At 42.3% G+C, this 18,345-nt stretch overlaps 1 protein-coding gene across 1 annotated transcript; it reads left to right on the top strand.

The window, feature by feature from the left end:
* The first annotated feature begins 1,165 nt into the window (after positions 1-1,165).
* LOC146713422 (Fc receptor-like protein 5) lies at positions 1,166-2,739 on the top strand. Its single transcript, XM_085447852.1, has 5 exons — positions 1,166-1,404; positions 1,609-1,644; positions 1,800-2,060; positions 2,140-2,385; positions 2,461-2,739. The coding sequence occupies exons 1-5, from the start codon at positions 1,374-1,376 to the stop codon at positions 2,697-2,699; spliced, it is 813 nt and encodes a 270-aa protein (XP_085303978.1). The 5' UTR covers positions 1,166-1,373; the 3' UTR covers positions 2,700-2,739.
* The last annotated feature ends 15,606 nt before the right edge of the window (positions 2,740-18,345 follow it).

Here is an 18,345-nt window from a genome sequence, read left to right on the forward strand (position 1 = left end):
CTACATGTGTGAAAATCAACAAAAAAAAAAAAAACATAAAAAGTGGAACAAAATGATTTGATATGACAGAGAAAGGAGAAAAGTGCTTTAATAATAGTGCAGTAATGTTAAAGTGATAAAACTGGTACTTTACAATTGACAGATCTTGTATTTACTCTACTCTTCATGTTCAACACATATTACACAGTTAGATAGTTTGATAAGCGAAACTATTATATACTTGTGGTTACTGTTGCATTGGGTTTTCATGTGATTAGTCAGTTTAATGAGTAGAGGACAATTTTTTTTTTGTGATTGTCTCAGTAATTTGTTAAGAAACCTCAACATTTCATAAGTTTCTTCTCTTTAATATATGATGATAAAGTGATGTTTTTGAACTGCTAACATTATTCAATTACTATTTTCTCTAATAGTTAAATAAGTTTGTTTTTGATTCTTGTCATTTGATAGTATTACATGCTACTCATTGATGATTGATCTCACATATACACTGATGTATAATGTAATAGCATTTTCTTTATATTGTAGAAGAATATGTAGAGAGAAGTTTATTTAAAGTGGGTTTGGGAAGCTTAGAATCACCACGCTCCAATAATCTAAAGTTCAGTTTCAGTTCACCTGCTTGATGTTTATGAAAGTTTAATGTCCTTTAACATTTTTGATCAGTTTGTGTTCAGTCTGTTCACTCGCCTGCTGGAAATGTCTGCTAAACTACAATTAAACAAAAAAAAAAAAAAAAAACCCGTGTGATTCTCTGGTTGCACTCTCTGTCACAAATTACTCTAACGTTCATTAAGGCAGCATGAAACCAGCTGAACAGATTAAATGCTGTGCATGGAGACAGATTCACTTTACTATTAGCCTTACAGATTGTAATCAACAAAGCCGCGGAGCCTCAAAGGAGATACAAAACCTGTTAGCGTAGTTTGCTGTTTCCTCTGTCCATCTGCAGATCAGCATGCTCCGTTTTGTTGGCTTCCTTTTTTGCTATTCCGAGATGGATTTTGTGCAAGCTGCTGGGTGAGTATGAAGGAATTCACCCTGCATCTTATAAGGAGGAAGTTTGGTTTCAACACTTCATGTTAGCATAATTTCCCCTCTGCTGTGGTTTTTAAGACCTTTAATGAGATCATAGTTTTCACTTCCTCCATCTGTGTTAGTTTGTGTGAAAACCTCATTTCAAGCTCATTTCGCTCCTTGAGGTTATAATAGTGTTTGTTGCTGTTCGCTCCCAGACTGTTGCCAGAACCTTTGAATCCATCCTGATATTTCTGTAGATAATAATCCCATTCGCTGCTCTATTGGTGTAGAGACACCAGATCATTACAGTGGAAAGAGAAGGAGGAGGGTTAAACCTGACGCCAAACAGCAGAATGAAGCAAACTTGTCTGCAGCAGCTTTTCTGTAAGTAAAATTTGTAAATTATCAACTTGATTATTGAACGTAAGCAGTTAGTGCTTTTTCTTTGCTTTCAAGCAGGTGCAAACCACCTTGTACCCAGCAGAGGTGTTCTCGTTTTCTCATTTAAAATCTAAAAAGATTCTCATGTTTGAATTATGTGTGAATGTTTTCTCTGGTTGTGAAAGATTTTTTTAAATTTCCCCTCAGGGCTGAACTCAGTACTGTGCTGCAGACTGACTCATGGTGCGTACATCTCGTAAGCCAAATGTGTCTTAGTTTCAATAGTCAACTTACCAAAAAATACCCTGTTTCAATTTATTTGGAGTGAACAACCTAAAGCATGTCAGCATTTATTCTACACTAAACTAAACTGCAGCATCGTGAATATTTCCTTCCAGCTCGTCTGACTGTGAGTCCCAGCAGCTCTCAGTTCTTTGAAGGAGACTTTGTGTCTCTGAGATGTGAGGAGGACGACAGCTCTGCTGGATGGACTCTGAGGAGAAACACAAACAGAGAAACCAGGACTGAGTGCAATGAATGGGGAAGATGGTCTGGTTCATCCTGTAGCTTCAGCTACATCTTAACACTGGACAGTGGAGTTTACTGGTGTGAGTCCAGAGAGGGTCCCATCAGTAACATGGTTAACCTGACAGTCACTGGTAAGCTGAGTGTGTGGAGTTAGTGTTGATGAAGCTGTGTGTAAATGGATGAAATGCTGTAGTTTGTCTCTGTGTTGAGGTGGATCAGTGATCCTGCAGAGTCCTGTCCTCCCTGTGATGGAGGGAGATGACGTCACTCTGCTCTGTAAAACAAAGACCACTCCCTCCAACCTCCCAGCTGCTTTCTATAAAGATGGCTCCCTCATCAGGAAGCAGCCTACAGGTCACATGACCATCCAGCATGTTTCCAGGTCTGATGAAGGCCTCTACAAGTGTGACATCAGCGGTCATGGAGAGTCTCCATCCAGCTGGATCACTGTCACAGGTGAGGAGCTTCACTCTGATTTCAGCTCTGATTTCATCCACATATTCACCTGAACAGGTGGGATTCTCTCTGCAGGAAAACATACAACCACACCTCCACCCACCATGTCTACAACCTGGCTCCCTGCATTAACTCCCACCCCTGCTGCATCGCCTGACTCCTCTACCCTGCAACTAGTGATCAGACTGGCCCTCCATCTGCTGGTGTTCTTTCCATATTTCATCTCCACCCTCCTCTTTGTGTCTTTATATCGATGCAGAGCCACAGGTCTTGACTCAGCCCAACCTGCTGAGCAGGGACTGGAGGATAAGTAAGATGACATTATGGTTACTGAATAAACTAGTGACTCGTTCATCCTTGTGTTTTAACCTATTTACTGTCCTACAGTCTGTCTGTATCCACCTAATTTCATTTGAACATCCACTCTCAACAAATTAACAATAAAACAATAATCCGAGTACAGCATCAAATCAGTTAAACTTAAACTGGTTCTGATATGTTAAGCAGCAGAGAAGGTTCTTAATCCTTTTTGGCAACACCAAATGGTTTTTAGCTTTCAGTGGAGGCTACTGATACTTTTAGTTTGACTGTTTGTTTCTTTCACTAGTTTTGCATTTGATTAGGCTCATTGTCACTACTGGTGATATGAGTTGATACTTGGACCCTGCAGAGGTTGCACAGGTAGTCCTACTCCTCCAGGATGCCACATCGATGTGTGCCATTGAAGATTTATTTTCTAGCATAGTCTCAAGGGCTAATTCTTATAGCTCTTTTTTGTAACTTGAAAATAGGAAGAGTTTTTGTTTTATGTGCATTACCTCATATCTCTAGACAATAAGTCATATATGCATATATGACTGTTGCTTCCATGGAAGCAACAAAGAACAATAAAGGGTGTATAATGATTTCTTGTTCAGGACATGCTTTGTTTTGTAGAGAATAGCAATGTTTTTTGACATTTTTGTTTTCACATGGTTTATATGAGACTTCCAGCTCAGCTTATCATCAATTATCACTTATTTCAAGGATTTACTAGTGAGAACATGTAACAGGTTTTCAGGCCTGGACAAGTTTGAAACTTTGGTTCCTCAACAATGGAAAATGGCTGAAAATAAATAAAGGTAACACTCTAGTCAGCTCATAGTTTTATAGATTCTGCACTCAGCCTTGCAGCCTCCAATATCATTGAAATGCAGCCTCATGCATCTCATTTTGCGTTTTCTTCACTTTTTCCTGACATGCACATTCTGTGTATTTGGCTTGTAACACCACACTTGCTGTCTTCCATCTGCCTCCTTCCTTCTTTCACATAATGGTATGATCCCAGTTTGTCTTTGCATGTGATTGGCTGCATTGTGTGCCCATGAATAAAGTCCCACCCCTGCCTGCATGGATTCAGCTCCACATCCAGCAGTTAGGCCGTTCATTGCATGCACACGTACACAAGCACACACACACACACACACACACACATATATATATATATATATATATATATGACATAAGAGAGAAAATAGAAATCTCACCTTTGACATTTATTGAGGTTATTTTAATACTGATAAAAGTGAAGTGAGTGGTTGAGGTGTCAAATGGCTTGATGGTAAAAACTGTTTTTAAGTCTTGTAGGCCAAGCAGGCAGACTCCTGTAATGTCTGCCAGATGATAGCAAGGAAAACAGCTGATGTGCTGGGTGGCTGTGGTCCTTTCTGATGCTGTGTGCTTTACAGAGGCACGGCTGGAAGCCTCATGCTTGTGATGAGCTCTGCTGCCTTCCCCACCCTCTGTAGTGATCTCAGGCTGCTGGCAGACCAGCTTCCATACCAAACTGTAATGCAGCTTGTCAGTAAGCTCCTGTAGACATTTGAGGTGATGCTGGCATTCATGCCAAACCTCTTCAGCCTCTTCAGAAAGTAGAGTCCCTGGTGAGCTTTCCTGATTCAAATTCAAATTTTATTTGTCACGTACACAGTCATACACAGTACGATATGTAGTGAAATGCTTGGACAACTGCTCGTGACCTAAAGAAAACAAAAAAGGAAAGGCTATGAATAAGATAGGAAATAAATATGAAAAATTAAAAAGGGTAAATTTAACTAGGAAGGAATAAAATATAAATTAAGGTTAAAAATGAAATAACTGTACAACACAAATTAGTATGAAGGGTAAATTTAACTGGGAAGAATAAGATAAAATATATAAATTAAAGTTGAAAATAAAATAACTGTACAACAAAATACACAATATAGAACTATATAAGAATGTATGAACAAAATACACAAGAAGTATAAATAAATATATACACAATAACAGCAGCTGTACAAGTATTAACTGGAAATGAAGAATATAGTGACCAGTGTTGTGCAAAAACAATGTCCAGAAAGTCCAGTGTGTGTGTAAGAACTATATGTGTGGGTCAGTATTGTGTGGTGGTGTGATTGAGAGACCGTATCGCCTGCGGGAAGAAGCTCCTCCTCAGTCTCTCTGTGTTGGTCTTCAGGGAGCGGAATCACTTTCCTGACCTCAGCAGAGAGAACAGTCTGTTGTTGGGATGGCTGAGGTCCTTCACGATCTTCCTGGCCTTAGTCCAGCACCGCCTGCTGTAGATTGAGTGCAGGTCAGGGAGCTCGGAGCGGATGGTGCGCTCAGCTGACCGCACAACCCTCTGTAGAGCTCGTCTGTCCTGCATGGTGCTGTTCCCGAACCAGGTTAAGATGTTTCCCGCCAGGATGCTCTCTATGGTGCACGAGTAAAAGTTCCTGAGCACCTTGGAGGGCAGTTGGAAGTCTCTCAAGCGTCTGAGGTGGTAGAGACGCTGTCGGGCCTTTTTCACCACGGTGTTGATGTGACAGGACCATGACAGGTCCTGCGTGATGTGAACTCCGAGGTATTTGAAGCTGTCCACTCTCTCCACTGGGCACTCGTTGATGACGGGGGTCAGGTAGTTCCTCTCCTGCTTAGTGCTGAAGTCCACTATCAGCTCCTTTGTCTTACTGACGTTTAGAAGGAGGTTGTTCCTCTGGCACCAGTTCTCCAGATTCCTAATCTCCTTCACGTAGGCCGTCTCGTTGTTATCAGAGATCAGGCCCACCACGACGGTGTCGTCAGCAAACTTGATGATGGTGGTGGAGCTGGTAGTGGCCACACAGTCATATGTGTACAAAGAGTACAGCAGGGGGCTCAGAACACACCCCTGGGGGGCTCCAGTGCTGAGAGTGGTGGAGGCTGAGACATGTCCGCCCATCCTTACTGCCTGTGGTCTGCCAGTTAGGAAGTTGGAGATCCACAGACACATAGATGAGCTGAGTCCCAGATGCTCCAGCTTGGTGGTGAGTGTGGAGGGAATTATGGTATTACATGCAGAGCTGTAGTCTATGAAGAGCATTTTAACATAATTCCCCCTTCTAGTGTCCAAGTGAGTGAGTGATGTGTAGAGGAGATGAGAGATGGCATCGTCTGTGGAACGATTTGGACGGTAAGCGAACTGTAGTGGGTCCAGTGTGTCTGGTAGTGAAGAAATGATGAAGTCTCTGACCAGGCGTTCAAAGCACTTCATCACTACTGAGGTGAGGGCTACAGGGCGATAGTCATTGAGAGAAGCAGGGTGGGGTTTCTTCGGGACAGGAACAATGATGGACTCTTTGAAGCATGTGGGGATCACCGACTGAGATAAAGAGATGTTGAATATCTCAGTGAACACAGGAGCTAGCTGGTATGCGCAGTCTCTTAGGATACGACCTGGGATGCCGTCTGGTCCTGCTGCTTTCCTGGTGTTCACTCTCTTGAAGGCTCTCCTTACTTCATGCTCGGAGATGACGAGCACGTTTCCGGTGCTGGCAGTATCTTCCTGTCTGCAGCCGTTAGCGCCGCTAACACTAGCATTGTTGGAGACCTTAGCTGCAGCCTCGAAGCGAGCATAGAAAGTGTTCAGCTCGTCTGCCAAAGTCACGGCCGCGTTCGTCATACCGGTTGTTGGTGCTTTATAGTCCGTTATTGTCCTTAGTCCCCGCCACAGGCTCCTAGAGTCACTCTGTTGGAGTTGTGACTCTAGTTTCCTCCCGTAGCGCTGCTTCGCCTCTTTCACCGCCCTCCGCACGTTATATGACGCGGCTTTGTACGGGTCCATGTCCCCCGTCATGAGTCCCGTGTTGTAGGCAGCGGTGCGGGATCTCAGAGCGTCGCGGATGGTTTTATCCACCCACGGCTTCTGGTTGGGAAATGTTGTGATAGTCTTTGTCTCCACGGTATCATCCGCTAGTTTCCCGATGAATCCCACAACCGCTTCCGTAAACACGTTGATGTCATCGTCGGAGCTGTTTCTGAACATGCCCCAGTCTGCGTCATCGAGTGCGTCCTGTAACGCGGCCACCGATTGATCCGTCCAGCGCGCGACCTTCCTCTGAACCGGAACTTCCTGTTTCAGCCTTTGTTTGTATTTTGGCATGAGGAAGATGGCGGCGTGATCAGATTTGCCAAACGGAGGGCGGGATTGTGCCTTGTAGCCGTCCTTGACCGTAGTGTAGCAGTGGTCCAGTGTCCTTTCACCTCTGGTGGGGCAGGTGATGTGTTGATAAAAGTTCGGCGCTGCGCGTTTGAGTTTGGCGCTATTAAAGTCCCCCGTCACAATAAGCGCAGCGTCCCGGTGTTGTGTCTGGTGCTGTGTGAGTGCCTCATGCAGCTCGCATAAGGCGGTGACTGTGTCCGCTTGTGGTGGAATATAAACGGCACTTACAATGACCGATGTAAATTCCCGAGGTAGATAAAAAGGACGACACATGATGGACAGTAGTTCCAGATTTGGTGTGCAGGAGCGTGTGAGAGGAACAACGTTCGCACTGTTGCACCAGTTGTTGTTCACCATTAAACACACGCCGCCTCCCCTTGACTTCCCCGAGTCCCGTGTCCTGTCCATGCGGTGAACCGAGAAGAACTCGGCCGGCTGGATGGCGTGGTCCGGCACCGCTGGGTTCAGCCATGTCTCGGTGAAGCAGAGGAGATTGCAGTCCCGAATGTCTCTCTGGAACTTTATCCTGGCCCTGAGGTCGTCAAGCTTGTTCTCCAGTGACTGGACGTTGGCGAGCAGGATGCTAGGCAGAGGTGTGCGGTGTGCACGAGCTCTCAGCCTGTTCCTGACGCCGGCTCGCTTCCCTCTAGGCCGCCGCCGCTTCCCTTTGTTCTCCCTCGAGATCTCACTCGGCCAGCTCGGATCCGGAGTTAAAAACTTCGAATTGTGAGTACATTGTATACCAATAGAAACAAGAGTGTCACTGTCATACCTAATGTACCCAATGGTGATGATTTTGCCGATTTAGAAACGCTGAAAACTAACTTAAAAAACAAAGACAAAGAAAAAGTGGTCGGAGCAGTCGTGACGGCAGCCGACCTCACCGGCGCCATCTTAATTTCTTAATCCATCTTGATTTCAGTGCCTGTGTGAAGGGTCCTCGTTGATGTTGACTCCAAGGAATTTGAAGTTGCTGACCCTTTCGACCTTGACACCATTGACGTAGGTAGGCTGGTGTTCCCCGACTGGTTGTTTCCGGTAGTCCACTATCATTTCTCTTGTTTTGCTGATGTTGAGAGTCAGGTTATTTTCCAGGCATGACTTGCACAACGCCATCACCTCCTCTCTATAGGCCGTCTCGTTGTTGTCTGTGATGAGGCCTATGATGGTTGTGTCATTCACAAACTTGATGATGGAGTTGGACTTATGTTTAGCAACGCAGTCGTGCGTGAACAGGGAATATAGGAGGGGGCTAAGCACAGATGCCTGTGGCATTCTTGTGTTTAGGATGAGTGATGAGGAGGTGTGCTTACCAACTCTCACCACCTGAGGGGAAGTTCAGAATCCATCAGCAGATTGGTGTTCCCAACCCAAGGTCGACAAACTTCGGGGCAAGTTTTGAGGGGATGATTGTGTTAAATGCCGAGCTGTAGATCACACTGTGCACTGTAACATTTTAATCTCACTTTATGCTAACTCAGTTAGTTGGTAGTTCTGATAGCTGCATTTTTATGACATAGACCCACGTTTTGCTTAATTAACATGTTTCACAAGTAAGAAAACTGTAGATTGTGCGAAATATACAGTCATTGTTAAATGTTAATGCTTTGAAAAAAATGTATCATTTACTTTTTAAAACCAAATAAAACAATAGCAGAGATGCAGACAGCTGGTTTAACACAGTTGTAGCAGTTTTGTATCCACAGCCTGGAAGAGATTAGCTTTCACAGAGTTAGAGCTGTTACACAGTATAAGCATATCTACCATTATATTGACTGACTTTCATTTCATATTAAAGACTAAATCATATAGAAATAAGGAGCATGATACTGTGCATGTAACAAGTGGCATTATAAGGAGCACGAAAAAGTAGTGGACCTTGCAATTGTATACTTCCGATCATTCACAAATGTCACTCTTATTTAAAACAGTTGTCATTTGAACCACTAGATGTCAGTAAAGAGTTTCTCCATGGCCTGCAAGCGCTTTCATTTATCTGAGTTTTTTTTTCCAATCTAACATTTTAAGCTGATTTTACTTCACTTTCATTATGTCCAGGGACCCTGCTCTTATGATGTTTCTTGATCTTCTCAAGCTGAAAGATTAGAAATAAGGACAGTGAATCATGAATTAAGCCTAATTAACCACATTTGTTGGAAAGCTGATTTCATTTTCACTACTCTCAGGCATGATTACATCCAGACCTGTTGAACAGATCAGGAATTAAAACAATTAAACTTGGGAGCACTGTGAAATAAGAGAGGGCCAAATGAGTAAACAATATAAAACTAAAACTTAATACATAGGAAATCCAGAAATAAAAACAAACACAAAACACTGGATCAAGGACACAAGACCATGACATCCAGGAGCGGCGGGCCTACCAAAGCTATTCAAAGAGTGCAAGAGAAGAGTCATCCAGGAGGTCACAAAACAAAACAACTTCTAAAGAACTGCAGGCCTCAAGTACGACTTGCTGTAGCTTTTGGATCCATGAATTCTGCTCTGTACCAATAAAATCCTGGTGGAGAATGTTCAGCTATCAGTTCATCCCCGAAACTCATAAAACACAAAGCAAATCTACTTCTGAAAGGCTAAAAGACAAATAAATAAAGACTAGTTTTTGCAAAGGCTAGTTTCAGTAATTGATTAATGTCTTCTGGTTTATTGATAGATATAGCCATATAATATGGCTATATCATAATAATACAGCAAAAGGGAACTGATATCATTTACAGACATGTAAATGATATCGGTCCAAAGTTTCTTATTTGTCCATCCATACATCCTCTTCTCCTTATCAGAGTAGGAGGGGGAGCTGGAGCCTATTTCAGGCCTATTTCAGGCCGGGTACACTCAGGAGCCACCAGTCCTGTCACAGGGGTAACAAAAAGAGACACAACACCATTCACTCTCAAATTCACACCTGTGGGCAATTTAGAATCACTACTACTAGAATCACTTAGTGCTAATCACTGCACTGCCAGCACGGTGACACGGTCGTTAGGACTTTCTTACTTGCTTGGTGTTTCCTGTACTTAATGCTCATGTCCCAGTGTTTTATATGCAGCATCAGCTATGATACATTTTCTCACTTTCTTACTCATATTTTTGGCAATCTCCATCCAGGAATTTGCTGGCGTATGTGAACACTTATGCTGAAGCTACATTATTCTGTCCAAAAAAGAAGGGAGAAATGCATAGAAGGTACCGACACTACTTAACAGGCCTATTAAGAGAGAGATATGCTACACGTCAACAAAACGTAGCTACATTACCAGAGTGGTACATATCAGGTCATGGTGTAAGTTATGGTGCAGGGGCTATAGGTATGACATATCTACATTGTAGTTTTCACACAGAGCTATAAATCCTGTGTGAGACTTTTTGTTGGCTTCCCTTCTATTTTCTTAATTTTCATTCAACACTTTCCAAACAGACTGACTACACCAACAGTTTCATTTTATAAATTTTTACATTCTGGTATTTTGTCTTAATTCTATCCCTAGAGGTTAAAAACACATTTTCAGTGACTCGTCTGGGTAAATAAATGTTTCACTGAGTCATCTGGTGGTCCAAAGGGGTATTACACATAGATGCAGCCCAGTGCCTGTTCAGCCTCTGACTTATAGTCATCATCATATCATTTATATTTCAGATCTGATCGCTGGTGTTAAGGTTCAAAATATTGGGGATGGAGACAAGAGCAAAAACCACAATAACAACACTGGTCCGGCCGGGTTGAGTCAAACGATGATTTAATGATCACACACGTGGGAGATGGACACTGATGCAGACAGCCTCAAAATCTCAAAATGGTGGAGCATTGCTCAAACTTTTATAACCTCTGGTGCCTCCACCTTATCATAAAAAGCCTAAACATTCACATGCTCTCTCTCACACAGCGCCTAAGCTACGACCTTGGCTCCCTGTTTATCTGCTCCTGCTGAAATGGGGCAGAAAACTCCAGCACACTCTGTTCTCTTCTACTCAGACAAATTAGACAATAACCTTCTGCGAACAGTATTTCTTATAACTCAGCAATATAATGCATCATAAAACAATATCATTCATTCACAACAAGTCAGCAATTTAATGTAATGCAAATCAGTTTAACTAATGCAATAGTTATCAGCTTCTTCTAATTCAGGAGAATAATGCAAACTAAAACTACATAATAATTCACAATCTTTAATTAGGGGTATAACATGGCATAAAATAATATCATAATTTTACACTGGCTATATCCTTTCAGACTAATGCTATTCAAAATAGGAGTAACTATCAAAACACACAATTAGTAAATTAAATAGAAACTTCACAACATACAGGCTTTAACAGATTCAAACACTAATGGTTTGCTCTAAAATTACACTAGCTACTTCTCCTTTGATTGGAGTAGATGATGGACATTGATTAAACTTCTGTCTCAACTTGTGAACACTATTTTCAGTTGTCTTCGCAATGCATGATGATGCAGAAATAACATAGCATGAAACCTAATTAGAGGCCTGGATGTTTTTAGTAGCACATATCATCAGCATCAGTTTGTCAGGTCCCAGGGTCAATGCTTGTAAGTGCCCTGTGTTGTAAAGCAAGTTGGGCTGGTGGTGACTAAATAAATAAACAGTTTTTCAAAATTGGAGACATGCTTTGTTTAAAAGAAAAATGAGAAAGTGAAGAAACAGAGCAAGGCGAGAAAAGGAGAGATAAGAAGGGATAAGGAGGAGTTGTGTCCTGTTGTTGCTGCTGCAGAAGAGACTGGACATGAGACACAACTTTAAATCAAACTCATTGTTTAGATGTTCAGAGAGTGCAGGATAATTGATCATGATGCTCAGGTATACTCGGGGCTAAAGTACGGCGTTGTCTTTTTCTTTTCTGCTCTCAAAGCTTACTCAGACCCTTGTACTGGAGTGAGTAACCATGGTTACAGAAAGCCTCTCTGTGTCTGTCTCTCTGAAACACTCATGATTCATAATAAACAACCTCAGGTCATTATGTCCATGGAAAATGAAGAATGTAACATTACTGCCATTTTTATTTATAACATTAATTACTCCATTAAACAGAAAAAAAATATGCACTCTACATCATTAATCTGTTTTAGAAGGTAATAGTGAAGCCTTCACTTGAGTGGCCTACAGCTAGCAAGATAGTGTTGGCATCTATTTCAATCGCAATCTGAATCAGAGTATTGTATTAATCCCTAAGGAAATTGATGACTATTGAGCTCAAAGTGCTCATGAGCTACTTCATTAATATTGAATTCTGCAATCTATTCTAAATTCAGAAATTTCATATTTTTAACGTGTCCAAATATGTTATTAGTTGAGTAGATGTATAAAATAAGTTGGTAAATAATGTGTTAAATCATCTCATCAGAAATTACAGATTTGGACAGAGTTTGATTGATGCATGCTGAGAGAGGGCAAAAAGAGAGAGCATAGGAGATTAAGAGTGCAGGAGATTGATGAGGAGAGGTGAAAGAGAGGCCAGACAGAGATGACAGTTTAAAAAGGACCATCATGACACAATAAGGAAATAGCAAGCAGCTTAGGAAAACTTTAAAATTGGATTAAATACTGACAAATACAAATAAATAAATTCTAGCAAAGTTGAAAAACTCAAATTGTTCTTGTTAGAGTTTGTATTGTTGATTGTCATTTATGCTTAGAAATATTTAACCATAGATGCTTAGAGGTGTATAATCAATTGTGTAGTGATAAGTTGTGTGATCTTTAACAGGCTACAGAGGCTTGGTGTGCATTCCACACCTACATCCTGGGAGCATGAGAGAGGTCATACCTTCTCTTATTGTTTTATGGTAGGATTAACGTAGTTACGTCTGTTCTAGTCTAAGTGCTTTTTGTGTATAAATGAACTGCTGGACTTCCTTACTGTGTTATCTAGGATGAGGGGGGGTCTACCCTCTTCCTGACCAAGGATGTTTGCTTGTGTGCTTTTATGACCCTTTGATCAGCAGTACCCGCCACACACACACACACACACACACACACACACACACACACACACACACAGGCAAGGTACTCTTTGTGTGTATGTAGACGTCATATGTTAATGAACCTATGCATATTCATGTAACCTCAATAAAAGGACAGTGGTACGGGAGAACGGACGAGAGCAACTGGGGTCAAGCGAAGGGACGGCGCTCTGTCCGGTCTCTCCCGTGCACGAGTAACATGAAGAACTTTGCCTACTTGTGTCTTGCTTTGCAGTGTAATTATATTGTCTTCAACGTTCCAGCGGATGGGTTCAAGCTACAAACCTATCAGTTCTGTTTGTTCATTTCAGCATCATTCAGTAGAATTGAGGGAGTAACCATGGTTAAAGAAAGGCTCTCTGTTTCTGTCTCTCTGAAACGCTCACAATTCATCAGAAACAACCACAGGTCATTGTGTCCATGGGGACCAGCACCCATGCAGAAGAGGCCAGCCGCCCAGCCCGGGCAGAGCAACTGCCTCTGCAAGCACCCTGGGCAATAGAGGGATATTTAGCATAAATATTTTAAAAGCAAATGCCTGTAAATGGTAATAAAACATAAGATTTTTCCATTTTACTATTGATGGCAGTGTCTGTTAATGTTAAAGAAAATGTACATAACTTTGTTTTTTGGAGTTAAACAAAATGCAAATGGTACAATGGATCTACTGTAAATCTATCGAAGTCTTGGTTTCACCGTTTATGGAAAAGTCTGTGAACTTCCTTAAAAATGTGGATAATGTACAGGCAGAGAATTATTTTTAAAGTTCAGGCTTAAGACACTTTACCGTGGGGTTTGTCGATAACTTATGGACAGTCTGCAGGGTATGTGTTGTTGTACACAATGGGTAATTTCATGCCAGTGGTTTTTAGTCATTTAAAATCAAACTCTGGTTTGTTCGCTGTTTGCCTTGGTGTGGTTTGTTTCTGCAGGTGTGAACAAAGTAATGACTTGGGTGCAAAAACCAAAACAGACCCATCAAGAAGCCATACATGCTATTGATTCTGAATGTCTGTACAGGTTTGCAAATAGCTGTGGAATGAATGCAAATTGTCCTCATTATCAAGTAGTCCAGAACACAGCAGCTTCTTCCTGTATTTACTTTTGTTGCTTCCACCTCTGAGACATCTGGCAAATAAGGGGACTGAATATTCTCACGTGGTTTGCAGTAACACATTTTAGGTCATTTGGATTCTCCTTAGTGTGAAAAAAATCAAAACACTTCGAAAAGCTGCAAGTTTTCCAATTCAACAACTGAGTAAATGAACTAGGTGTGAAAATGCCTGCCTGAGTCTGCTATCTCGCTTTTAATGAAACAGTTACTGGCAAACAGCTGCTGCAGCCTCTGGAAGACATGTCAGTCCTCATGTTCGAGGTTTGAGTTGCAGAAAAGAATTTGGTGTCACACACAAACAGGTACACTGGTAGTAAACGTTTTAATACATAACTACAATCACATGTCACCCAACAGTAAGTTAAACACGTTGACAAGGTCAATAACAATTTACAGTCACAACAAAACATTTGCAGCATGAAACTAACATCTGAGCCAGGACTTCTGCATAATTTTAACTCTATAATGAGTTTTTAACTCTATAATCTATAACGGCTTTCTTACCAGGAGAGCTGGTGAGAAAGCCGAGAAAGACAAAGCTGATTCTGCGTGAGAGGTAAGTGACGGAAGTGACGGACAAGGTAAGCGACTCATGTTGTAACTGACGTCAGACGCCAGAGATTTTGGCGGAAAATTAAAGCGAATGGTAGTTTAGAATTGAACAAATTCCTTTAAGCTTCAGTATTACCAAATACACTTATCAATTGTCTTATAACTAACAACATTTGTCTAAATCATCTCCAACACCCTTGACAACGGGGAGAGTTTAGAGGCTCTCCAAGATTACATCAATCAGTGCTTCCAGGATCTTGTAATGAAGAAGGCCCAGAGTGCTTCCCCAGCCAAATCTGAGACACCGTCGTCGAAAAGACTTTACCCGGCAGATTCCCCCGGCTCAACATCGCCAGCCGGCAAAGATATTGCCGACATACTGGAGTCAATCGACAAACGATTGTCCATTTTCGATGCAAGGCTGTCCTTGTCAGGCTCAGGAGAAACTCAGAGGCAGACCCTTTGTAAAGTTTCACAATTTATTTTACACAGACACCAGGTGCAGATATATACAGGTGAGGGGGTACGGGAAGAGGGTCTTCGGAGAACACAGGCACGGGAAGGGGACACACGGGGCTATATACACAATCCTTCGCTGATGCTCAGGCTTTAGCTCACCAAACAGCGGTCCTCAGGCTGACGAGAAATCTGGCACAGGGAGGAAGAACAGGTAAGTTGCGGCACGAAAAAAACTCGTGGAAAAGCTCAGACTTGCAATGACACTGACAAGTGTTACACAATAATCCAGCGAAGAAGCATTCTCGGCAGCCGCCTTAAGAAGTGAGCGTGGTGATGAGACGATTGCTTGCAGGTGTCTGAGCCAGGGGCTGGAGTCGTCATGACTACGCCCCGGTAGAGCGCAGGAGGAGAGAGAGACGCAGCACAACAGAAACACCTGTAGCCATACAGAGTCAGCCGAGAAGGCACAGGGTCATGACAGGCCTTGATGGAGATTCTTCACCGAGAATTTAAATGCTTGCGAGAATCAGCAGCAGGTGGAAACGCTCGCTGCTGAAAATGCCACGCTAAGGGAGTCGGTGAAATGTCTCACAGAGAATGTTACCCAGCTCAATAGAGAAAATAACAAAATGAAAGAGACAGTTATTGATCTACAAACTCGTGGCATACGTGATAATCTGGTATTTTCTGGTACTTCAGAAGCCGCTGGAGAGGACGCAGAGACTACAGTAAAAAGCTTCATCAAAACCCACCTGAAGCTGCCGGAGGACACGGTGAAGAACATCGCCTTTGATAGAGTGCATCGCATCGGCCCCATGCGGGCTGCGACCGGGAGACCACATCCTATTGTGGCCAAATTCGGCCACTTCAAACAAAAGGAACAGGTGAAAAGTCGCGGCAGGGAATTAAAAGGAACGGACTTCAGCGTAAACGACCAGTTCCCAAAAGAGATCCTGGAACGACACAGGGTCCTCTTCCCAATCCGACGCGGCTTCATCCAGAAGGGCTCCCACGCTGTGGATGTGGATGGACAGCTTTACCACGACCCCAGCATCTCTCCGTGGCTGTACTAACTTCAGACCAGATAAGAATCCGCTACACCCTTTCCCTATCCACTCACACTAACTTGCATTAACATCTGTTTAACTTATGAGTATCAAATCACATCTTAAGTGTGATTTCATAGCAGAATTAACACCGTCACTCTCCGTCAGTGATTTAATTGGAATGTTTCCGGGGGGGGGGGGGGTTTCTTCATGCAAACGTACACCTATCTGGAACAACCCTGACATATTACAAAACAATAATATGATAAACTTTTCAGATTGGAGTGGTAAAGGAATCAAATATTTAGAACATATACTAGAAGGAACAGAATTTATTTCATTTGACGGACTAGTTACACAATATGGGATCAACAAGAAAAGATTTTTAGAATATCAACAAATTAAATCCATAGTAAAAAAGAAATTTAAACCGGGTCAAGTTGAACTACAAACACCACCAAGTGTAGTTCAATTTCTTACTCTTAAAACCCCCAAATTACTATCCAAAATATACAGAATGCTTTCTAAAACAGATGAATCAATATCACTTCCTATTGCAAAATGGGAAGCAGATTTATCAGTTAACTTAGACCTAAACTTCTGGTCTCAGATTTGCTTAAAAACCTTTCATTTAATTAGAAATCCCAGTCTTCAATTAATTCAATACAAAATATTACATAGAGTACACTATACAGGTCATCGGATGTTCAAGATGGGCTTTACGTCTACCAATAACTGCTCACACTGCCAAACCAATTCACCGAACAATTATATCCACGCTCTTTGGTTCTGTCCACCAGTACAGAAGTTTTGGCACGAGATGGCCTATCTCCCACCACCACTTCCCCTGCCAGTGGCAGACGCCCTCAGACATCGGTGCGTTGTTGGTTTGTTTGTGTCCGGGGATGGGCGTCCAGGTACACACCGGCTCACTCCTTGGTGGCCGCTTATCGGGGCCTGGAGCCTGGGGCTCGCTAGGGCCTCTTCGGAGGTGGGGTGCCCTCGGCCTCTCGGCCTGGGGCTCGGTCACTCAGGCACAGCTGGCTGTCGGCGGAGCTCACGGGCGCGTCACTGCAACCCCCCCTGGCTTCTGCTCCGTGGCTGCTGAGTGAGTCCTCATCTGGGAGTCTCCTCAGCTCTTACTGGGACAGTGGCGCGGCTGCCCCTCTGTTGGTCTTCCTTGGTCTCTTGCGTTCTGGGGGCCTCTGGATGTCTGGAGTTTTGATCTCCTCCATACCTGCTTCATGCCCTGGAGGACGGGGCTGTGGCCCCCCCACACCCTCTAGCAGATCATTACATGAAGGAACCTTTTAAATACAAGCGCGTCCATGCTCACAGGTGTACACACGGGTGATCACACACACAAACTACACCCTTTTTGGCTCCTACCTCAAAGCACACTGTGCGCTGTCGATCTTACATGCTGCACAATAATGTTTAATATTTAGTATTTACTGTTATAGTCACATATATCATCGTGATATTGTTAATTATATTGGTCTCTCTCTTGGGAGAGAGAGAAAGCGAGTTTTGAGATGTGAGAGATTTGTGACGTTTAGCGTGTTTGGAGTGTGTAGTTAATGTGTTGTCTTGTGTAGTTAGTGTGTAGTGTTGTGGATAGTTTTGTGTTGTGTGTCAGAACAATGAGGTGACTGCTGTCTCCAAGTATAAAAGAGGAGTGTTACACCTGCTGCTGTCAGACCTGCAGGTATCAGGCTGCGATGTTCTCCTTTATAGTGGACAGAAATTATTTTTTTGGAGTGGCATCTTATTGAATGCAGAACAGCTGATTGTTCTGTAAATAGTTTGAAATGGTTATTTAAAAAATCAAGGTAAAAGTTAAATGGATGCAAATAACTTTGTTGTTTGCAAAACTTGTGCATATGATTTTAAAATTGACAATTTATATTTGCATTTAAAGTTATGAAATATGATTCATTAAACATGTTTGTGGTTCTTACAATAAAAAAATGTAACTTTTTCTACTTTGATTTTATGTTTTTTGTCTGATTTTAGATCAATTGTGTTAATACAGTATGTCAAAATAAACTTTCTAAAACATAAAATTCATGAAAGAATCAGTGTAAATATGATGACGTTAGAAAAAAATGTAACAGTTTTCAGTTCTAGGAAGGATGATTAAGGCTGATTCACTCAAAGCTGAGTGCTTCGACGGATAGTCATACATAGATTCACCATGGCAACAGGTAAATACTCTACTTGAGTGCAGTGGGTTGAGGACTGTGCTTCATTGTAGACCATTATTTATATTTATCTTTCATAA

Source organism: Copadichromis virginalis, linkage group LG3 (genome assembly GCF_057382275.1).
Source record: "Copadichromis virginalis isolate Kocher_CV1m ecotype Utaka linkage group LG3, C_Virginalis_male_GT1.1, whole genome shotgun sequence".
NCBI lineage: Eukaryota > Metazoa > Chordata > Actinopteri > Cichliformes > Cichlidae > Copadichromis > Copadichromis virginalis.